This window comes from Erythrolamprus reginae, chromosome 1 (assembly GCF_031021105.1).
Source record: "Erythrolamprus reginae isolate rEryReg1 chromosome 1, rEryReg1.hap1, whole genome shotgun sequence".
In the NCBI taxonomy this organism is placed as follows: domain Eukaryota; kingdom Metazoa; phylum Chordata; class Lepidosauria; order Squamata; family Dipsadidae; genus Erythrolamprus; species Erythrolamprus reginae.
This window is the reverse complement of record NC_091950.1, coordinates 42,942,357-42,958,593: the sequence shown is the minus strand read 5'-3', so window position 1 is coordinate 42,958,593 and position 16,237 is coordinate 42,942,357. Positions and strand designations below refer to the sequence as shown.

At 39.5% G+C, this 16,237-nt stretch overlaps 1 protein-coding gene across 4 annotated transcripts in view; it reads left to right on the top strand.

The window, feature by feature from the left end:
• Positions 1–234: 234 nt before the first annotated feature.
• PPP2R5E (protein phosphatase 2 regulatory subunit B'epsilon) overlaps positions 235–16,237 on the top strand; it is an 88,358-nt gene continuing 72,355 nt past the window's right edge. Inside the window, exons 1-2 of one of the 4 annotated variants that reach the window (XM_070750802.1) lie at positions 235–1,142; positions 4,441–4,601. In XM_070750802.1, the coding sequence (XP_070606903.1) occupies positions 4,445–4,601 (157 nt within the window). In that variant the 5' untranslated portion in view covers positions 235–1,142; positions 4,441–4,444. Of the gene's footprint in view, positions 1,143–4,437; positions 4,602–16,237 lie in introns of all 4 variants that reach the window. The other 3 variants (XM_070750794.1, XM_070750780.1, XM_070750789.1) reach the window with 3 other exon arrangements.

Sequence of the window (16,237 nt, the reverse complement as noted above, 5' to 3'; positions counted from 1 at the left end):
TGTGAGCGGGAGAGCCCGCGCAAATTTTTTCATAGAGGAAAAAAGCGAGCGTTCTTTCTCGTATTCATTACCACAGGGAGCTCTCCCCTCCTTCCTCACGGCGTCATTCCCCCCTCACCCGTCAGCACGACCACCATCCGCGGGGGGCCTATCCCGACGACAACGGCGGGAGCAAAAAGCCCGTTTGAAGCGGGATTTTTTCCCCCTGCCCAATGAGGCCGCGCGTCGTCCTTCGGGGGCGACGGGAGCGTCGCTCGCGCGCGCGCCGCCTAACGGCTCCGCCCTCCTCCGGCCCGTGGGCGGTGTTTGCGCGAGGCGGAGCGGCGAAGGGAGGGTAGCATGTTCGGCTGCGAGTTGAACGGCTGGTTTGGGTGACGGCGTGAGCGCGGGCGAGCGGAGGCGCGCGCTCCACCGAGGGAGGGAAGGAGAGCGAGCGAGCGAGAGCGGGAGAGGGCGCGAGTGAGCGGGCCATGGCCGGAGCTCAGTGACTGACTGGCTGACTGACTGACAATAGAAACCAAACGAAAGAGCTGCAGAAACGCCCGCAGTCCCAGGAACCGGAGAGGAAGGCCGCAAGCCAACAGAACGCCGCCTCTCGTTAGCTTTCGCCGAGCCTCTTCCTCCTCCTTCTTCTTCCTCCCCTCTTCCTCCTTCTCCTCCTCCTTCTCGAACCCCGCAGGCAGCTCGGGCCGCGCTCGCTTGGCGCCCCTCCTTTCTCCCGGCCGACTCGCCGGGAATGTGAGAGAAGCGGCCGCGGAGAAGAAGGAGGAGGAGGAGGAGGCCCGGCAAGCGGCGGTCGGCACGTCGGGAGGAGAAAGGCGGGAGAAGGCCCGGCCTGGAGCGTTGCATGGGACCGAGTGGAAGCTGCTCCTGCTCCTGCTGCTCCTGCCGCCGTTGCTGCCGCTTGCGACGCCGCCTCCGATCCTGACTCCGCCGCTAACGCCGCTTTGCGCTGGGGAGGCCGACGAGGCCTACCAGGCTGCGGCTGCTGCTTCTGCGGCAGGGAGCGCACCGCAGAAAGGAGAGAGAGGGAGGGAGAGACACGCGCAGACTGGGCTTGCCGCCTTCGCTTCAACCAGGGCTCGACCTCGTCCTTTTCTCGCCTTTTCTTGTCTCCGGATTCTCGACCAGGAGGGATCAAGGTAACTTGCTTTTTACCCAGGCCGGGGAAGCCGACGACCCGCCTGCCGACGGGGAAAAATGGAGGGGTGGGGTGGGAGGACATTATATTACAGAGGGGGCGGAGAAAAAGGGAGCCGGTGGAAGGAGAACCGAGCGGCTTAAGGGTTTTCTGGACCAAACCCAGCACGCGAGATCTCTTCCTTCTTGGGGGGGTTAATCTAACATAGGCAATAGCGAGCAGCCGATCGCACAGCGGGATTGGTGGCTCCCCTGTTATCAAAGGGTCCCTTCCCCTTTTTATGTCCTTGGTATATATATATATACTGTATATACCAACCATATATATATGGAGGGATGGAAGTATATATATGTTTTTTCTCAACCTCGTTTCCTAATTTTCCCTTCTCCCAATCTCTGACGTCTGTGATAAAATCAGTTGCTTTATAGTAACCATCATCTTCCCATCACCTCCTTTAAAAAATAATCTTTCTCATCTCCCTGCACTGTGTCGGGGTGGTGGTGGGGATAAATGCTGCGGTTCATTCACAGTAATAAATGGCAGTTATTTCAAGAATAATTTTGGTTATTCCCATTTGTAAAGAATGTGAGGTCCTATTTTAGAAGATATGAAGGGGGGGGACCCCTCCAGGGTCTTGTTTATCCTTATTGATAAGGATAAAGATGGCTAACTTAGAATGAGGTTTAATCATTTATAAAGCAGGAGAGAGAGAGGAACTGTTACTAAATTTATAGCTGAGAAGTGTTGCTTATTGACACAATGATCCTGCAGCTGAACTGATCCTGCTTGAGGACTTATCAGTTAATATGGTGAGTGGTTCTGTTTTTGTGTAACTGGAAATATTTTTGGAGGGATGGAGATAATGTATTCTAAGAGTTACGGGCAGTGCAAATATAAAACATCCTTAATATATTCAAGAACCTAAGATTCTGGTCTAAGTACATGGGTGTGTGTGTGGAAGTTTTATAGAACCATTGGATTCAGTGGCTGGAATTGTGCTATCCATGTTACAGTATTTGGTGGAGGTTTCCGATTCCCAGTGGAATTAAAGTAATACTTTTGTTATTTAATATTTTTTTATTTTTACATTTCTCAGTATGCATAAGGTGCTGGTTTCATACAACTAAAAACTGATAGCAATGTTACTCTTGTAGAAAGCCTACATATAAATTGTTTATGTTAGGTTAATCATGTATCATTATACTTTCATACAGTGCAACTTGGTGAAACAATTCATTAGTGGACATGAAAATAATGACTTGATAAAGTAGTAATTGATTTTGATAACATCTTATTTTCCCACTGATCTGCTTTTTCCATTGAACATCAGTTGATGTGATCTTTGTCCACTTATATTTTATAGCTATATTGTCATGCTAAAAGTTTATAATACCCAGATATCAAATTTTCAGTTTGATGAGATAAATTCAAAGTAGTGTTCAGAAGTATTTCACCATGGTAAAAGTACCCTTTGTCTTAAAAAGATTGTGTAGATGTCTCATTTTATGGTCTTATTTAAATTTAAATAAATGAATCTTGTAATGATTTTAGTGTATTTTTTAAATAATATGTAATTTTACTTTTATGTTTAGCACCACTTGAAAACCTTTTTGGGGCATAAACCTTTCTTCAAAAGTTTGATATTATATATTTAATATATTATCTCAGACCTACATCTCCATCAAAAAAAACCAAGAGACTACTATTCTTTCTAGGAGGACATATTTTTAAAAGATAATAAAACATTTTTCTTTTGATATTCTTTTTCTATAATTACTTTTCCATCTTTAGCATTTTTCTCATCATAAGATGGTAGCACACAAAGTCTTTCTCTTATAGCATGAGCAAGGTTGAGTTAAACTTGTCTGAATGCCAAGATACTCTAAGAATCTCCTCAGCCTCCATGTATTTGCTATATAAATAGATGCTTTGGCATGAATGGACTGAAAATAGTAGCAGAGAAAACCCCTAAAACATGCAAGGTGAGAAAAGGCTCATAGCATGGAAATGTTATGAAGTTTTGAGTTTGAAAGAAATTAGTCTTGTGCTATCGGGAATGCTTCTGCTGCATTTATATTTTCCTCTTACCCAGGCTATTCCCTACATTTTGCTTAACCAATGCAGAGTGGTATGTTTGACTCACTGAGAAAGGTGACCAGATGCCACATACCAGATTTAGGAAGGAAGCAGCTATTTGACCGATAATACTCATAGAGATAAGTTGTGAAAACCAAAGTAGAAATCTGGTCCACCAGTTCCTCTCAGATCTGAATTGGCTGTGAGGGGGACAGTATGTGATGTGCAGGGAGCGCAAGTAGTGGGCAAGGTGGGTTTAGGTATGATCTATAGCTAACGTAGACAGCTGCTATGTTCCAACAACATACCTCTGATTGAAAATCACTATCTGATGGGGAGGTTATGTAATGATGAGAAGGCTTTAATTTTAAATTGAAATAGATAATTGAATTATGTATCATCCACAGTTTCCCTCTATTTTCTGTGAAGCAAAGATAAAAGTAGCATAATAGCAGATATATTAACTGTATGTAGGAAAATTTTGAAAAAGGAGAATACATACAACGGCAATGAGATAAATTCATGGCACAGGAAACTAAAATATTTGTAAAGTCAGACAATATGGAGAAGTTCAAGTAGTCCCTATTGTTGATTGATCTGACTAGTTGCTTTCAAGAACTGGATTAGGATACTGTGTCTTAAAAAAAGGTTCCTGCCCAGTGTATTAAAGACGCACTTCCTCAAATATATTGACCTTCTTAAACGGTCAGCATTGGTCAGGTTGGCTGGATAATTCTTCATAAAATTCCACATAACTGGAAGGTATACAGTTTGAGGAAGGATAAACTAAACTATACACAGTAGGTGACTTGGTATTATGATCTAAATCAGTGTTTTTCAACCAGTGTGCCGCGGCACACTAGTGTGCCGTGAGACATGGTCAGGTGTGCCGTGGGGAAATTAAACATGGGTCCCCAAACTACCATTCCTGCCAGGATATCCCTTTTGTGTTCATTGAAACAGGCCCAGGTTTCACACTAAGTGAGTATAAATACATTTAGAAACTATATTATTAACTATATATATAGTATGTACTGCGTTAGAGTGTCATTTTGTGTCATTTTGGTTGATGGTGTGCCCCAGGATTTTGTAAATGTAAAAAATGTGCCGCGGCTCAAAAAAGGTTGAAAATCACTGATCTAAATGAGAGATTAAAACATGGACAGATTAGGGGTTTTCCCCCTTTATATTTACTTAGAAATAATGTCTGTTCTTTTCAGTAGGGATATGTCCTCAGCACCAACCACTCCTCCATCAGTGGATAAAGTAGACGGATTTTCTCGGAAGTCCGTCAGAAAAGCTAGGCAGAAGAGGTCGCAAAGCTCCTCCCAGTTTCGGTCTCAGGGCAAGCCTATTGAGTTAACTCCACTGCCTCTGCTAAAAGGTAAGGCTTTGTAGCCCTTTTAAATATTGAGAAACAAGATTATGCAAAGTCTATTTGTATACACATTTACTATTGTGTTAGTAAATTTGAATATTTGCATGTATGTATACATATAAGCTGTTCTTTAAGCCTGACAGGCATATACACTACCTGTGATGCAGGAATATTGTAAGCTCACCTCTGCTTGTAAAATAGCTGCTATTTTAGCAGGAAATGCAGAATTTGTAAATTATTGCTTGACCATAACATCGGATAGTTCTGAAACATTTAATTTTTAATATTTTTGTAGCTTAATGAAAGAGAAAAATGTGTGAAAAATATGAAACTGGTAAATTGTTTTTTTTTATTATTTTCTATTCTGGGCACAATTTTACTGTCAAACATTTCTGCCTATGGAAAAGTATAGTTCTCACTACATGCTATAGTTTGTAAATATGGCAAATAGGTATTAGAACATTCTGTTTCAGTAATTTGAACCTATCTTCGTTTTGTTCAACAGCTGTTCACATTTTTTCTTCCATCTGATTATTTAGTTCATTTACAAAGAGCAAGGTATAGATTGCAATTTCACAAAGATCACATCATCATTTTGCTAGAGTCAAGTATTAAAAAAAGTATATCATAGTAGTGAAAGTAGCCTGATAATTGTCACTTTGTATGGTAAAATTGGTTTGTGTTGGATTTCTGAACAAACCTTGTTGACAGAGAGAGGTTGGGTGTTTACTCAAACTCAAGCTTAATCAACTTATCTACTTTTTTAAAAAAAACTTCAGATAATGGAGAATAGGGGTAAAGGATATATTGTAGCCAGATCCTCTGAAAATTCTATTGCAGTTGCTTTGTAAGCTTTCTCCAGTTTTCTCTATGTGCATTCATATGATTAGAAACACTTCTATTAGGACCAATTCATTATTTTAATATTTTGAGGAAGGTGCTTTGATTGCAAAATATCTTTTGTGATACCCTTTGCATTGCTCTACCATGCGGTCAACGTTCTTCTTTAAAATATCAGCATTTTATCACTTTTGATTGGTTTTTATGTCTTGTTTTAAATGAAACAATATTGTATTTGAATATTAAGTATTGTTTAAGGTTTCAGCATAAAATTCCACGTGACTCTTGAATTTTACATAAATGTACCAAAATTAATGCTTAGAAAGTAATGGAGCTGACTTTCCTTATGTTGGATTTAAAAAAAATCCTAATTTGACTGATTAAATGGTGATTGAGACTACAGAAATTATATAAGAGAAGAGAAGGTGGTAATAAGTACCAAAGTTGGCCTCACAGATTTATAATGGCTAAGCAATATTCTAAACTATTACGACCTAATTGTTATAAATAATTTATGGATTGTTACAGATACTAGGAATTTAATATGGAACCTTCTGTATATAAGATGCTTATTTTATAACAGAGTACACTTTCCAAGTATTGTTGAAATGCCAACAGTTTTTTGAGAAAGTGGATTTTTATTTATTTATTAATAAAATTATTTATTAATAAAATTATTAATTTAAATTTGAAACAAAACAAACTGACCATCCCATAAATAGAATCATATGTGGAAGTAATGGTGATCAGGAAATTTCTTATCATGATTTAAAAGGGGAAGTATATTTGTATGTATCCAGTCCTTGTACAACTGGGTAGTAAAGAACATTGATTTGTTTTGTAATTGTTAGAAAAATATGTCACATTTTTCCACAACAGGTATTCTCGACTTCATTGAATATTTATTCAATGAATATTTATTATTATTACTATTACTATTATTATTATTATTATTATTATTATTATTATTATTATTATTTATTAGATTTATATTTCGCCCCTAGTCCTCAGAGATCACACATAGATAATATAAGTTCTGAGTTACATACTTTTTATAATTTTTCAAATCTCTTTATCAAATTGTTGGGATAAGAGAATGTTTCTGATTTCTCAATACCACTATTACATTGCACAAGAGTGAATAAATATTTAGTAATACTGTTGATCATTTCTTGAAAACATACAATCTAGTTTACTAGGTTGTGGTAACAGTTGCTGAGATAATGTAGTTCTATATTATTGTACATATGATGGGAGACTCTGTATTCATGATTAAAAATTAAATTATATACTCATCTATATTTTAGCCTATGTATTACAGCACAAATTTGTAAAAAAAAAATCATTTACTAATAAACCAAATACATATCAGTAGTACTTGATGACAATTTTTACACTAGGACTACAATTTATTCAGTGAGTAATTTGTACAGGTATGTAGGTTGATAGAGCATTTTACCTTTTAATTCTAGAATGTTAACTTGAATTGACTATCTGCCAGGACTTCATTGATTTAGGTAGAACATTATATATTTAAAGAGCTAATAATTGTGTTGGCGGCAGGTATAATTATGTCAGCTGAAGAATTCATCTATTAAATAAAGACTATTGAACTTATAAAGACTATTGAATCTCTTTATTAATTCTGTGTTGTAAAAATAAGTTTACTTCAGGATTCCCTCGTAGAAAGTATGCTTGATATTCTTGAAATTATATAGCATTCATTTCTCATTATCATGAAATATTTCTTTTATGATATCAGGTTAATATTAATTACTCTAATGAAAGACCCATATCAAGATGTAAATTCAAGTAAATTAATAAAAATTATGGCAAAAAAGAAAGAAAGACCCATGATAAGAAAATGGCCAGAATGAATAAGTATTTTGATTGAACTACTTATCAGAATTTTATTTAGTGATGAAATCTTTTAGGTAAGCTTAGAAGATCTAGTTATGCTGATTTTAACACTTTCTATTCATAGAAAATTATTAAAATTAATCAACAAATCTTGACCTGGGGAGGGGTAGTATCTGAATGATTATCATTTTCATTTTCCTCAATTTTTCAGAACCTTTTATGACTCTTCACATCTTTAGTTGGTGCTGTTAAAAGAAGTGATAAAGAGATTTAGGTTTTATAAATTGAAAGTGATTTTATTCAAACAAAATGTCCTAACTTAACATAGATGTTGATGGGATTTGTTCTAAGACTGATTATCCAAAGGAAGGATATTAGGTTTCTGCAGGATGGCTTGAATATGTTTATCCAATGTTTGGCTGCTGTGAAAAAGACAAATTCTATATTTGGAATAGAATAATTGAAGATATTAATATCAGTATTATAATACTAATATAAGCTTGCTTTATGCTATCTTCATTCTGAGTTTCAAGCAAATATACGATGCAGAATAAACTTGTATATTTATTTATTTATTTATTTATTATTTAGAATTGTATGCCACCCCTCTCCGCAGACTCGGGGCAGCTCACAACAAGATATGGCAAATCATAACAAATCCAAATAGCTTTAAAATATTTAAAAATATTTAAAAGGAACCCCATTTACTAACAAACACACACACAAACATACCATGTATAAATTGAACATGCCCGGGGAGGTGTTTCAGTTCCCCCATGCCTGACGGCAAAGGTGGGTTTTAAGGAGTTTACGGAAGGCAGGGAGAGTAGGGGCAGTCCTAATCTCTGGGGGGAGTTGGTTCCAGAGAGTCAGGGCCGCCACAGAGAAGGCTCTTCCCCTGGGGCCCGCCAACCGACATTGTTTAGTTGACGGGACCCGGAGAAGGCCCACTCTGTGGGACCTAATCGGTCGCTGGGATTCGTGCGGCAGAAGGCGGTCTTGGAGATATTCTGGTCCACTGCCATGAAGGGTTTTAAAGGTCATAACCAACACTTTGAATTGTGACCGGAAATTGATCGGCAGCCAATGCAGACTGCGGAGTGATGGTGAAACATGGGCATACCTAGGTAAGCCCATGACTGCTCTCGCAGCTGCATTCTGCACGATCTGAAGTTTCCGAACACTTTTCAAAGGTAGCCACATGTAGAGAGCATTACAGTAGTCGAACCTCGAGGTGATGAGGGCATGAGTGACTGTGAGCAATGAGTCCCGGTCCAGATAGGGCCGCAACTGGTGCACCAGGCGAACCTGGGCAAACGCCCCCCTCGCCACAGCTGAAAGATGGTTCTCTAATGTGAGCTGTGGATCGAGGAGGACGCCCAAGTTGTGGACCCTCTCCGAGGGGGTCAATAATTCCCCCCCCAGGGTAATGGACGGACAGATTGGATTGTCCTTGGGAGGCAAAACCCACAGCCACTCCGTCTTATCCGGGTTGAGCTTGAGTCTGTTGACACCCATCCAGGCCCCAACAGCCTCCAGGCACCGGCACATCACTTCCACTGCTTCATTGACTGGACATGGGGTGAAGATGTAAAGCTGGGTATATATAAGGACACATTGTGATGTTCGGATTTTTAATTGAAAATGATTACAGGTTGAAATGGTAGGAGAGTTGAAAAGAAATATTTTTCTATAGGAGCCACATTTCATTTATACAGTATATTGTTTTGGTGTTAATGTTGAGTATTTCTGTCTGGTAAGAATGCTGCGAGAAGGCCTGTAGAAAACTCGACACAGTATCCCAAATGAGGCATAACAGAAGTAGAATTGAGTGGTTCAAGTTCCTGTTAATGTATTCAAAACAAAATTTGGCTTTTTGACATCATACTGCTGGGTCAAGTCCAATTTCTGATTGCTACCACTACAACCCAGGCAAATTCCTTTTATCTTGTAACGTAGCCTTCAACTTATGACCACAATAGGACCAGACGTTTGGTCGTTAATTGTGTCAGTTGTACATTGAGGCACCCACATGATCAACCCCTTTTTACAACCATTTTACGGTGATCATTAAGTGAATCATAGACGTGTAAGTTTTAAGTCCTAATCTATTCTTGTAAATGGGCTTTTTTGATGGAAACTTGGAAAAAAATGCAAATTATGGCATGGGATCATGAGGTATGTGTGACATTTTACAACAGTTAGAAGTGCTTTTCAGTTAAAGAATGGTCATAAATCAAGGACTACTTTTAATTATGACTTCTGCTTTTCTCCCCGAATGCAGAACCTTATATTTCGCACCTAAAATTTCATTGTAGTTGTTTCTGTATGCACTTATGTATACCTTTTTAAGTCTTTTGCTTTTTCTTCTGAAGAATTAGCAACTTCTCCAATTTTTGAGTCATCTGCACATTTAATAATCGTATCCTCAATTCAAGTCATTAATAAAAATGTACACTCTAAGACATAGGTCACCATCAAGTGGTCCGCACCATCCAGAGGGGGGAGAAATCCCAACTTGGGATCTGCTTCAGCCTTGTGGTACAGGGCGTTGAACAAAGGCTGGAGTGAAGTGCTGCTGGTGGTGAAGAGGGACAGCATCATGGCCTTCAACTGGCTGACTATTTCAGCCTGCTGAGCCTTCAGGTGCCGGTACCTGATCTTGCACTCCCACAGGTCTTCCCTCTGCTTGGTTAGCCTATGCTCATAGTCCTCAGTGAGGTGCTTCTGCTGAGCCTCCTTCTCAGCCAGATGCAATGAGAGCTGAGCCAGCTGTTTTGCCAACTTTCTCATGGTGGCTGTTATCTCCAGCAACTGCTCCCTGTTGGGGCCCTAAGAAGCCTGGGCAGGGAGGCGAGGAGTGACTGGGAGGGAAGGGGTGAGTAAAAGCCAGCGAGACATCCTTGACATGAGTAACATTGACTTGCCCATGTCCACCCAGTCACATGACCATCTAGCCACATCAACTCAGCTGGTCAATAGACAGATTGTATTAGCAGTCTGCAGGATTTAAAATAATGAATGCAGTGGTTCCTGAGGTCCGAAAGATTGATGAGCCCTGTTCTGGAACACTTCACCCAGTAGCACTCTATAATCTGTTGTAGAGCCATATGTCAATATTTTCTGGATGTGACTGTTCAATCAGTTATGAAGCTATCTTAATAGATTTATCACATAGTGTATGTTTTATCATTGTGTTAATTTTTAACTAATTTTATTAAGACATTATAAAATACTTTGTTGAATGCTTTGCTGAAGTTACAATATTCTACACTATGTCAATGGCATTCTCAAATATATTAAACTTGCAATTCTCTCTCAAAGGAAGGGATAAAACTTATGTCACTTGACATATTTGTGAGGAACCATGGTGGCTCTTCTTAATTGTTGCATTCTTACATAAAAGTTCACAGATGAGTCAATTTACCTATCTGCTCAAAAAAATATACCCAGTATGGATGTTAAGCTGCGAATTTGTAAATTTCCTTATCCTCCTCCTTTTCTTTTTAAAATGATTTGCTCTCTTCTATTCTTCTGGGACTTCACTAATTTTCCAGTAGCTTACCTACAGAGGTTATCTTGGAGAAAGATTATGACACTTAGCAAAGTGTGATTTAAACCTGGGAAAATAAAAGAATATTAGAAAATAACACTAACTTCATTCTTTTCGGCATAAGCAGAAGGGAGGGAAAATGCTGCCAGGCCATCAGTTCTTTTATTTTCAGGCCTATAATGGTTCCACCTCAGTTTGGCATCTACTGCACTCATTCCTCTAGTAGATAAACTGGGCCGTTTAGGCTTTAATACTCCTTTGTACAACTAGATTCTTGATTTTCTTATTGATAGGACCCAGTATGTCCTAAGTTGGGACTAATATTTCTAACAACATTTTCTTGAGCACAAGTTCTCCTCAGGGTGGTGTCCTAAGTCCACTGTTCCTCACCCTGTTGACCCATGACTTTTCAAGGCTTGTCACCAACCATATTGTGAAGTATGCAAATGATACAATAGTAATGGGCCTTATTCAGGACGACAATTACCGCAAGGAGGTAGAGGGTTTGGTGCAATGATGTAATAAAAACAGCCTTGTTTTAAACATTAGAAAAACTAAAATAGATCATTGTTGATTTCAGAAAAGGCCGGCACAACTTCACACTTTTGAGTATTAATTACTTATTTGTGGAGATAATTAGTATCAAGTTTCTGGGTATGCAGTTAACGAACAGGCTGACTTGGTCGCTCAACAGTGAGACACTGATGAAGTGGGCTCAATATTGTCTGCATTTTCTAAGTCACACGAGAAAAGTACATCTTCCCTTGTCCATACCACTTTCTGTATAGGGGTGATTGAGAGCATCCTGTCATATTGTCAGGTTTGGAAACATTACTGCTTCAATGCAGAGAGTGAGGAGGATAGCAGAAAGGATTATTGGCAGTTTACCTCCATCTATCCAGGGCATAGCATATAAGTGTTGCTTTAGCAGAGTCTGCAGTATTATCTGAGATGCTCCACATCCTCTTCACGACCTGCTTTCCCTGATATCTTTTGGGACAAGGCTTCATGATGTCTGAAGCAGAACATCTAGATTCAGTCATAGTTTTGGGACCAATTTTGTTCTATAGAGCAGTGATTTTCAACCTTTTTTGATCCGCGGCACATTTTTTTACATTTACAAAACCATGGGGCACATTGGGGGGGGGGGGCGCTAAAAAAAGTTTGGACAAAAAAATTCTCTCTTCCTCCCTTTCGCTCTATTTCTCTCCCTCCCTCTTTCTCTCCCTTCCTCTTTTTTCTCTCTCTCTCCATCCCTCTTTCTCCCTTCCTCTTTTTTGCTCTCTTTCTCTCTCCCTCCTTACCTCCCTCTCTTTCTCTCTCTTTCTTTCTTTCTTTCTTTCTCTTTCTCTCTTGCTCTCTCTCTTGCTCTCTCTCTTTCTTTCTTTCTTTCTCTCTCTTGTTCTCTTTTTCTTTCTTTCTTTCTCTCTCTTTCTCTCTTGCTCTCTCTCTTGCTCTCTTTCTTTCTCTCTCTTGTTCTCTTTTTCTTTCTTTCTTTCTTTCTCTCTCTTTCTCTCTCTCTCTTTCTCTCTCTGAGCTTCGCGGCACACCTGACCATGTCTCACGGCACACTGGTTGAAAAACACTGCTATAGAGTATTGGTACCGTACACCATTTCTGGCAAATGGCAGTCCAGTCTCTTCAGTGATGAAGCTCCCACAACTTCCGAAGGCAATCTGTTCTGTTGTTTGATTGTTCTCACTGTCAGAAAATTTCTCCTTATTTCTAGGTTGAATCTCTCCTTGATCAATTCATCCATCATTCTTTGTCTGGCTGTTGGGTGCCTTGAAAAACATCTTGACCCTCTTCCTCTCTGTAGCAGCCCCTGAAATATTGGAACACTGCTATCATGTCTCCCCTGGTCCTTCCCTGTGCTAGACTAGCCATGTCCAGTTCCTGTAACTGTTCTTCATGTGATCTTACTTGATCTATTGATGAATTACAGTATATGCCTCCTTATCATTTTAAATCAAAGGGATAGTTTTTATGTTGTACAAGACTCTTAATGTCAAACCCAGAAGGCTCTCTTGGGAAAAAATTTGGACTCCGGTTTGGTCATTAAATCCTTCACCTTTCATTTTATAATTAAAACTCCCTTAAAAATAAACTATCCACTCCAGCAATTTTGGTATCTCACTGGCTCTTGTGATGTAATTTGCTGCAATATCTGGTCTCTTTAAGCCCATCTCCCAGACATTAATGGTGTACCAACTCTAGTTCAAGTTGGTTTTAAGAAGGTGGGATATCTGTCTCAGTGTACAACCTGCTTAACATATTTCATTTGCCATATAGTAATTTAGTGATTTTTTAAAAAAATAATCTAATTATTTAATGTCTCAAACATTACCATATATATCAGTATTTATTAGTTGTGGATCTATGCTTCTTTAACTGGTACGTAAATCTACCTTCTCCTATGAATGTTAATAGGTTAGGTGCTTTTGGTAAGGAGTTTTGTCAAAAACCATTTGAAAATCTAAGTATAAAATGTAACATATTCTACAATCCAATGTTAATACGTTGGTAGAGAAGTCTGAAGATGTGCTGCTGTTTGTTGAAGTGAAGATGCTGTGCTGTTAAATAATCAACTATTTAAAAAGGAGAAGCACTTAGATTGAGGATAGCAGGATAGCTTTTCTAGATTCACATGGATTCTTTTTAAAAATTTGCTAATCATTTTTGGTTTCACTATAAATAACCAACAGTGTGATCCTTCAACGAGGGGGGAAATGCAATTCACTCATGTCTGTCTGTTGTTGGAGAGGCGATTGTGGAGGCAATGTGAGGCTCCGCCCACCTGCCCAGATGCTGCCACTTGGGTTCTTTTACCCTCTGCACTTGCACAGAACGCTTTGGGCATACGCAGAAGGTAAAAGAACGCAAATGGCAGCATCTGGGCAGGTGGATGGAGCCTTGCGCTGCCTTCGCGACTGGCTCTCTGATGACCAACAGGCACAAGCGAATAAAGAGCATTTTATCCCTGCCTTTAAAGTCTATTGCACTTAACAAATTCTTTGAGGCTAAATGTCCTGTTAAATCTTTGACATCCACTTTTTAAAATATGGTTGCAAATGCAAACTTTAAAAGGAAATGATAATCAGCCCTTTAAAAATAGATAAATAAAACTTCCATGCTTTTCTGTTTTCAAAATTAGACCATTATTTTACACTGTCAATGAACAATAATTTAACAATGATACAGTGATCCCTCGATTATCGCGAGGGTTCCGTTCCAAGACCCCTCGCGATAATCGATTTTTCGCGATGTAGGGTTGCGGAAGTAAAAACACCATCTGCGCATGCACGCCCTTTTTTTCCTGGCCGCGCATGCGCAGATGGTAGAGTTTGCGTGGGCGGCGGGGGAAGACCCAGGGAAGGTTCCTTCGGCCGCCCAGCAGCTGATCTGCTTGGTAGCGCAGCAGCAGCGAGCAGACGAAGATCGGAGTTTCCCCGCCGCCCACGCAAAGGGGAAACCCCGATTCGGCTCCTCGCTGCTGCTGCGCTACCGAACAGATCAGCTGCTGGGCGGCCGAAGGAACTTTTCCTGGGTCTTCCTCGCTGATGCCCCCGCTCGCCCGCCCGCCGCCCGCCAGCAAGAGGGGGAGAGATAGAGAAAGAGAGAGAAGGAAAGAAAGAGATGAGAGAGGGAGGAAGAGAGTGTGAGAGAGGAAGAAGCAAGATAGAGAAAGAGAGAGAGAAAGAAAGATGAGAAAGGAAGGAAGAGAATGACGTCATCGGGTGGGAAAAAAATCGCGATATAGCGTTTCGCGAAGAACGAGATCGCGAAAATCGAGGGATCACTGTACTACCAACTTCACAGGGTATTACCAACTTCACAGTGAAGGTCCCCCACGTGCTTACCTATATGTTCCTTGCCAACTCTATTGTTTCCAGTTCTCCCATCTATTTGAGGCACTGTGCATGAATCAGTCAAATAAAATATATTTCTTAATAGTTCTGTCTTTTTTGAACACTCCTAGGAGTAATGCTGATGAATAAAGAAACTGTTAGCTTTCTCTGCTTTCGAATCCCATTTCCTATCCCTCTTTGGAAGAGGATATCACTATGTTTTTATAAACAGTGAAATGTTCTTAGCTGGCCAAAAGTCCATTCATTTTTCACCAACGTTAGCTTTCAGGTTACTGTGTATAATGCTATAAATAACTTCGTTAGTTTAATATGTTTCATTTCTAATTTGCCTGCTGACAAAGGCAAATGTTTCTTAGAATATTAAAAATAATGCAATATGCTAATAAGTATCACACACACACACACATATATATACACAGTGTATATATATGACGGTCTTGGTATATTCGGGTTTCTTCCTGTGTAGGATTTTGAAATTTCTGGCGACGTTTCGACAAGGTCTCACTCGTCATCTTCAGGCTGGTGTTTCTGTCCTTGTTCGCCTTAGAACAAGGACAGAAACACCAGCCTGAAGATGACGAGTGAGACCTCGTCGAAACGTCGCCAGAAATTTCAAAATCCTACACAGGAAGAAACCCGAATATACCAAGACCGTCATACCTGTACCCGTGAAAATCTACGAAAACAAATATATATTTGTATACAGTATATATTTATATATATATATTTGCTAAAAAATTTTTTAACATATATATATATTATATTGTTTTCGTAGATTTTCACGGGTATATGTATGTAGATTGTTCTGAGTTCGGGTTTTGCCCTGTGTAATATTTTGAGTGTCTATGCGACGTTTCAGTGAAATCACATTCACCATCATCAGGCTGAAGTTTTAAGCTTCGTGTTGCTGTAAATATGAAATGTTTGTAACTGCCATTTCTTCCTTATATATAGTGTTGGGGGTGGAGATTTGGTTTGAATGTAGCAAATAGATTGGGTGACTATGTTTTAGTGATTTGATTGGTTGGTGGAGTCACACTTACTTGGAAGATTGATATGGTGATTATTCTGATATGTTTTTTTTGTTTAAGGCTGGTTTCCAAATCTCTGGTAGGCGGGACGTATCATCCCTTTTATTTATGCATAGGGGGCGTTTCTCAATCTCTATAGCTTCTCTGGTAATTCTTCTGTATAAATTTTCTGTTTTGGAAAGTAATTTAGTTTTTTCAAAGTCAATTTCGTGCCCTGTTTTTTTAACATCAAACATCCTAAGGAACCCAAAAGATAAAATCCGACTAGAACACCAAGGAATCTATGAAATTCCTTGCAAAACATGTGCAGCCACATACATTGGACAAACCAATCGAAGAGTGAGCCAACGCATTGCAGAACATGAGAATGCAGTTAAAAAAGAAGAAAAGACTTCCTCCCTTGTCCAGCACATTAAAAAAACAGGGCACGAAATTGACTTTGAAAAAACTAAATTACTTTCCAAAACAGAAAATTTATACAGAAGAATT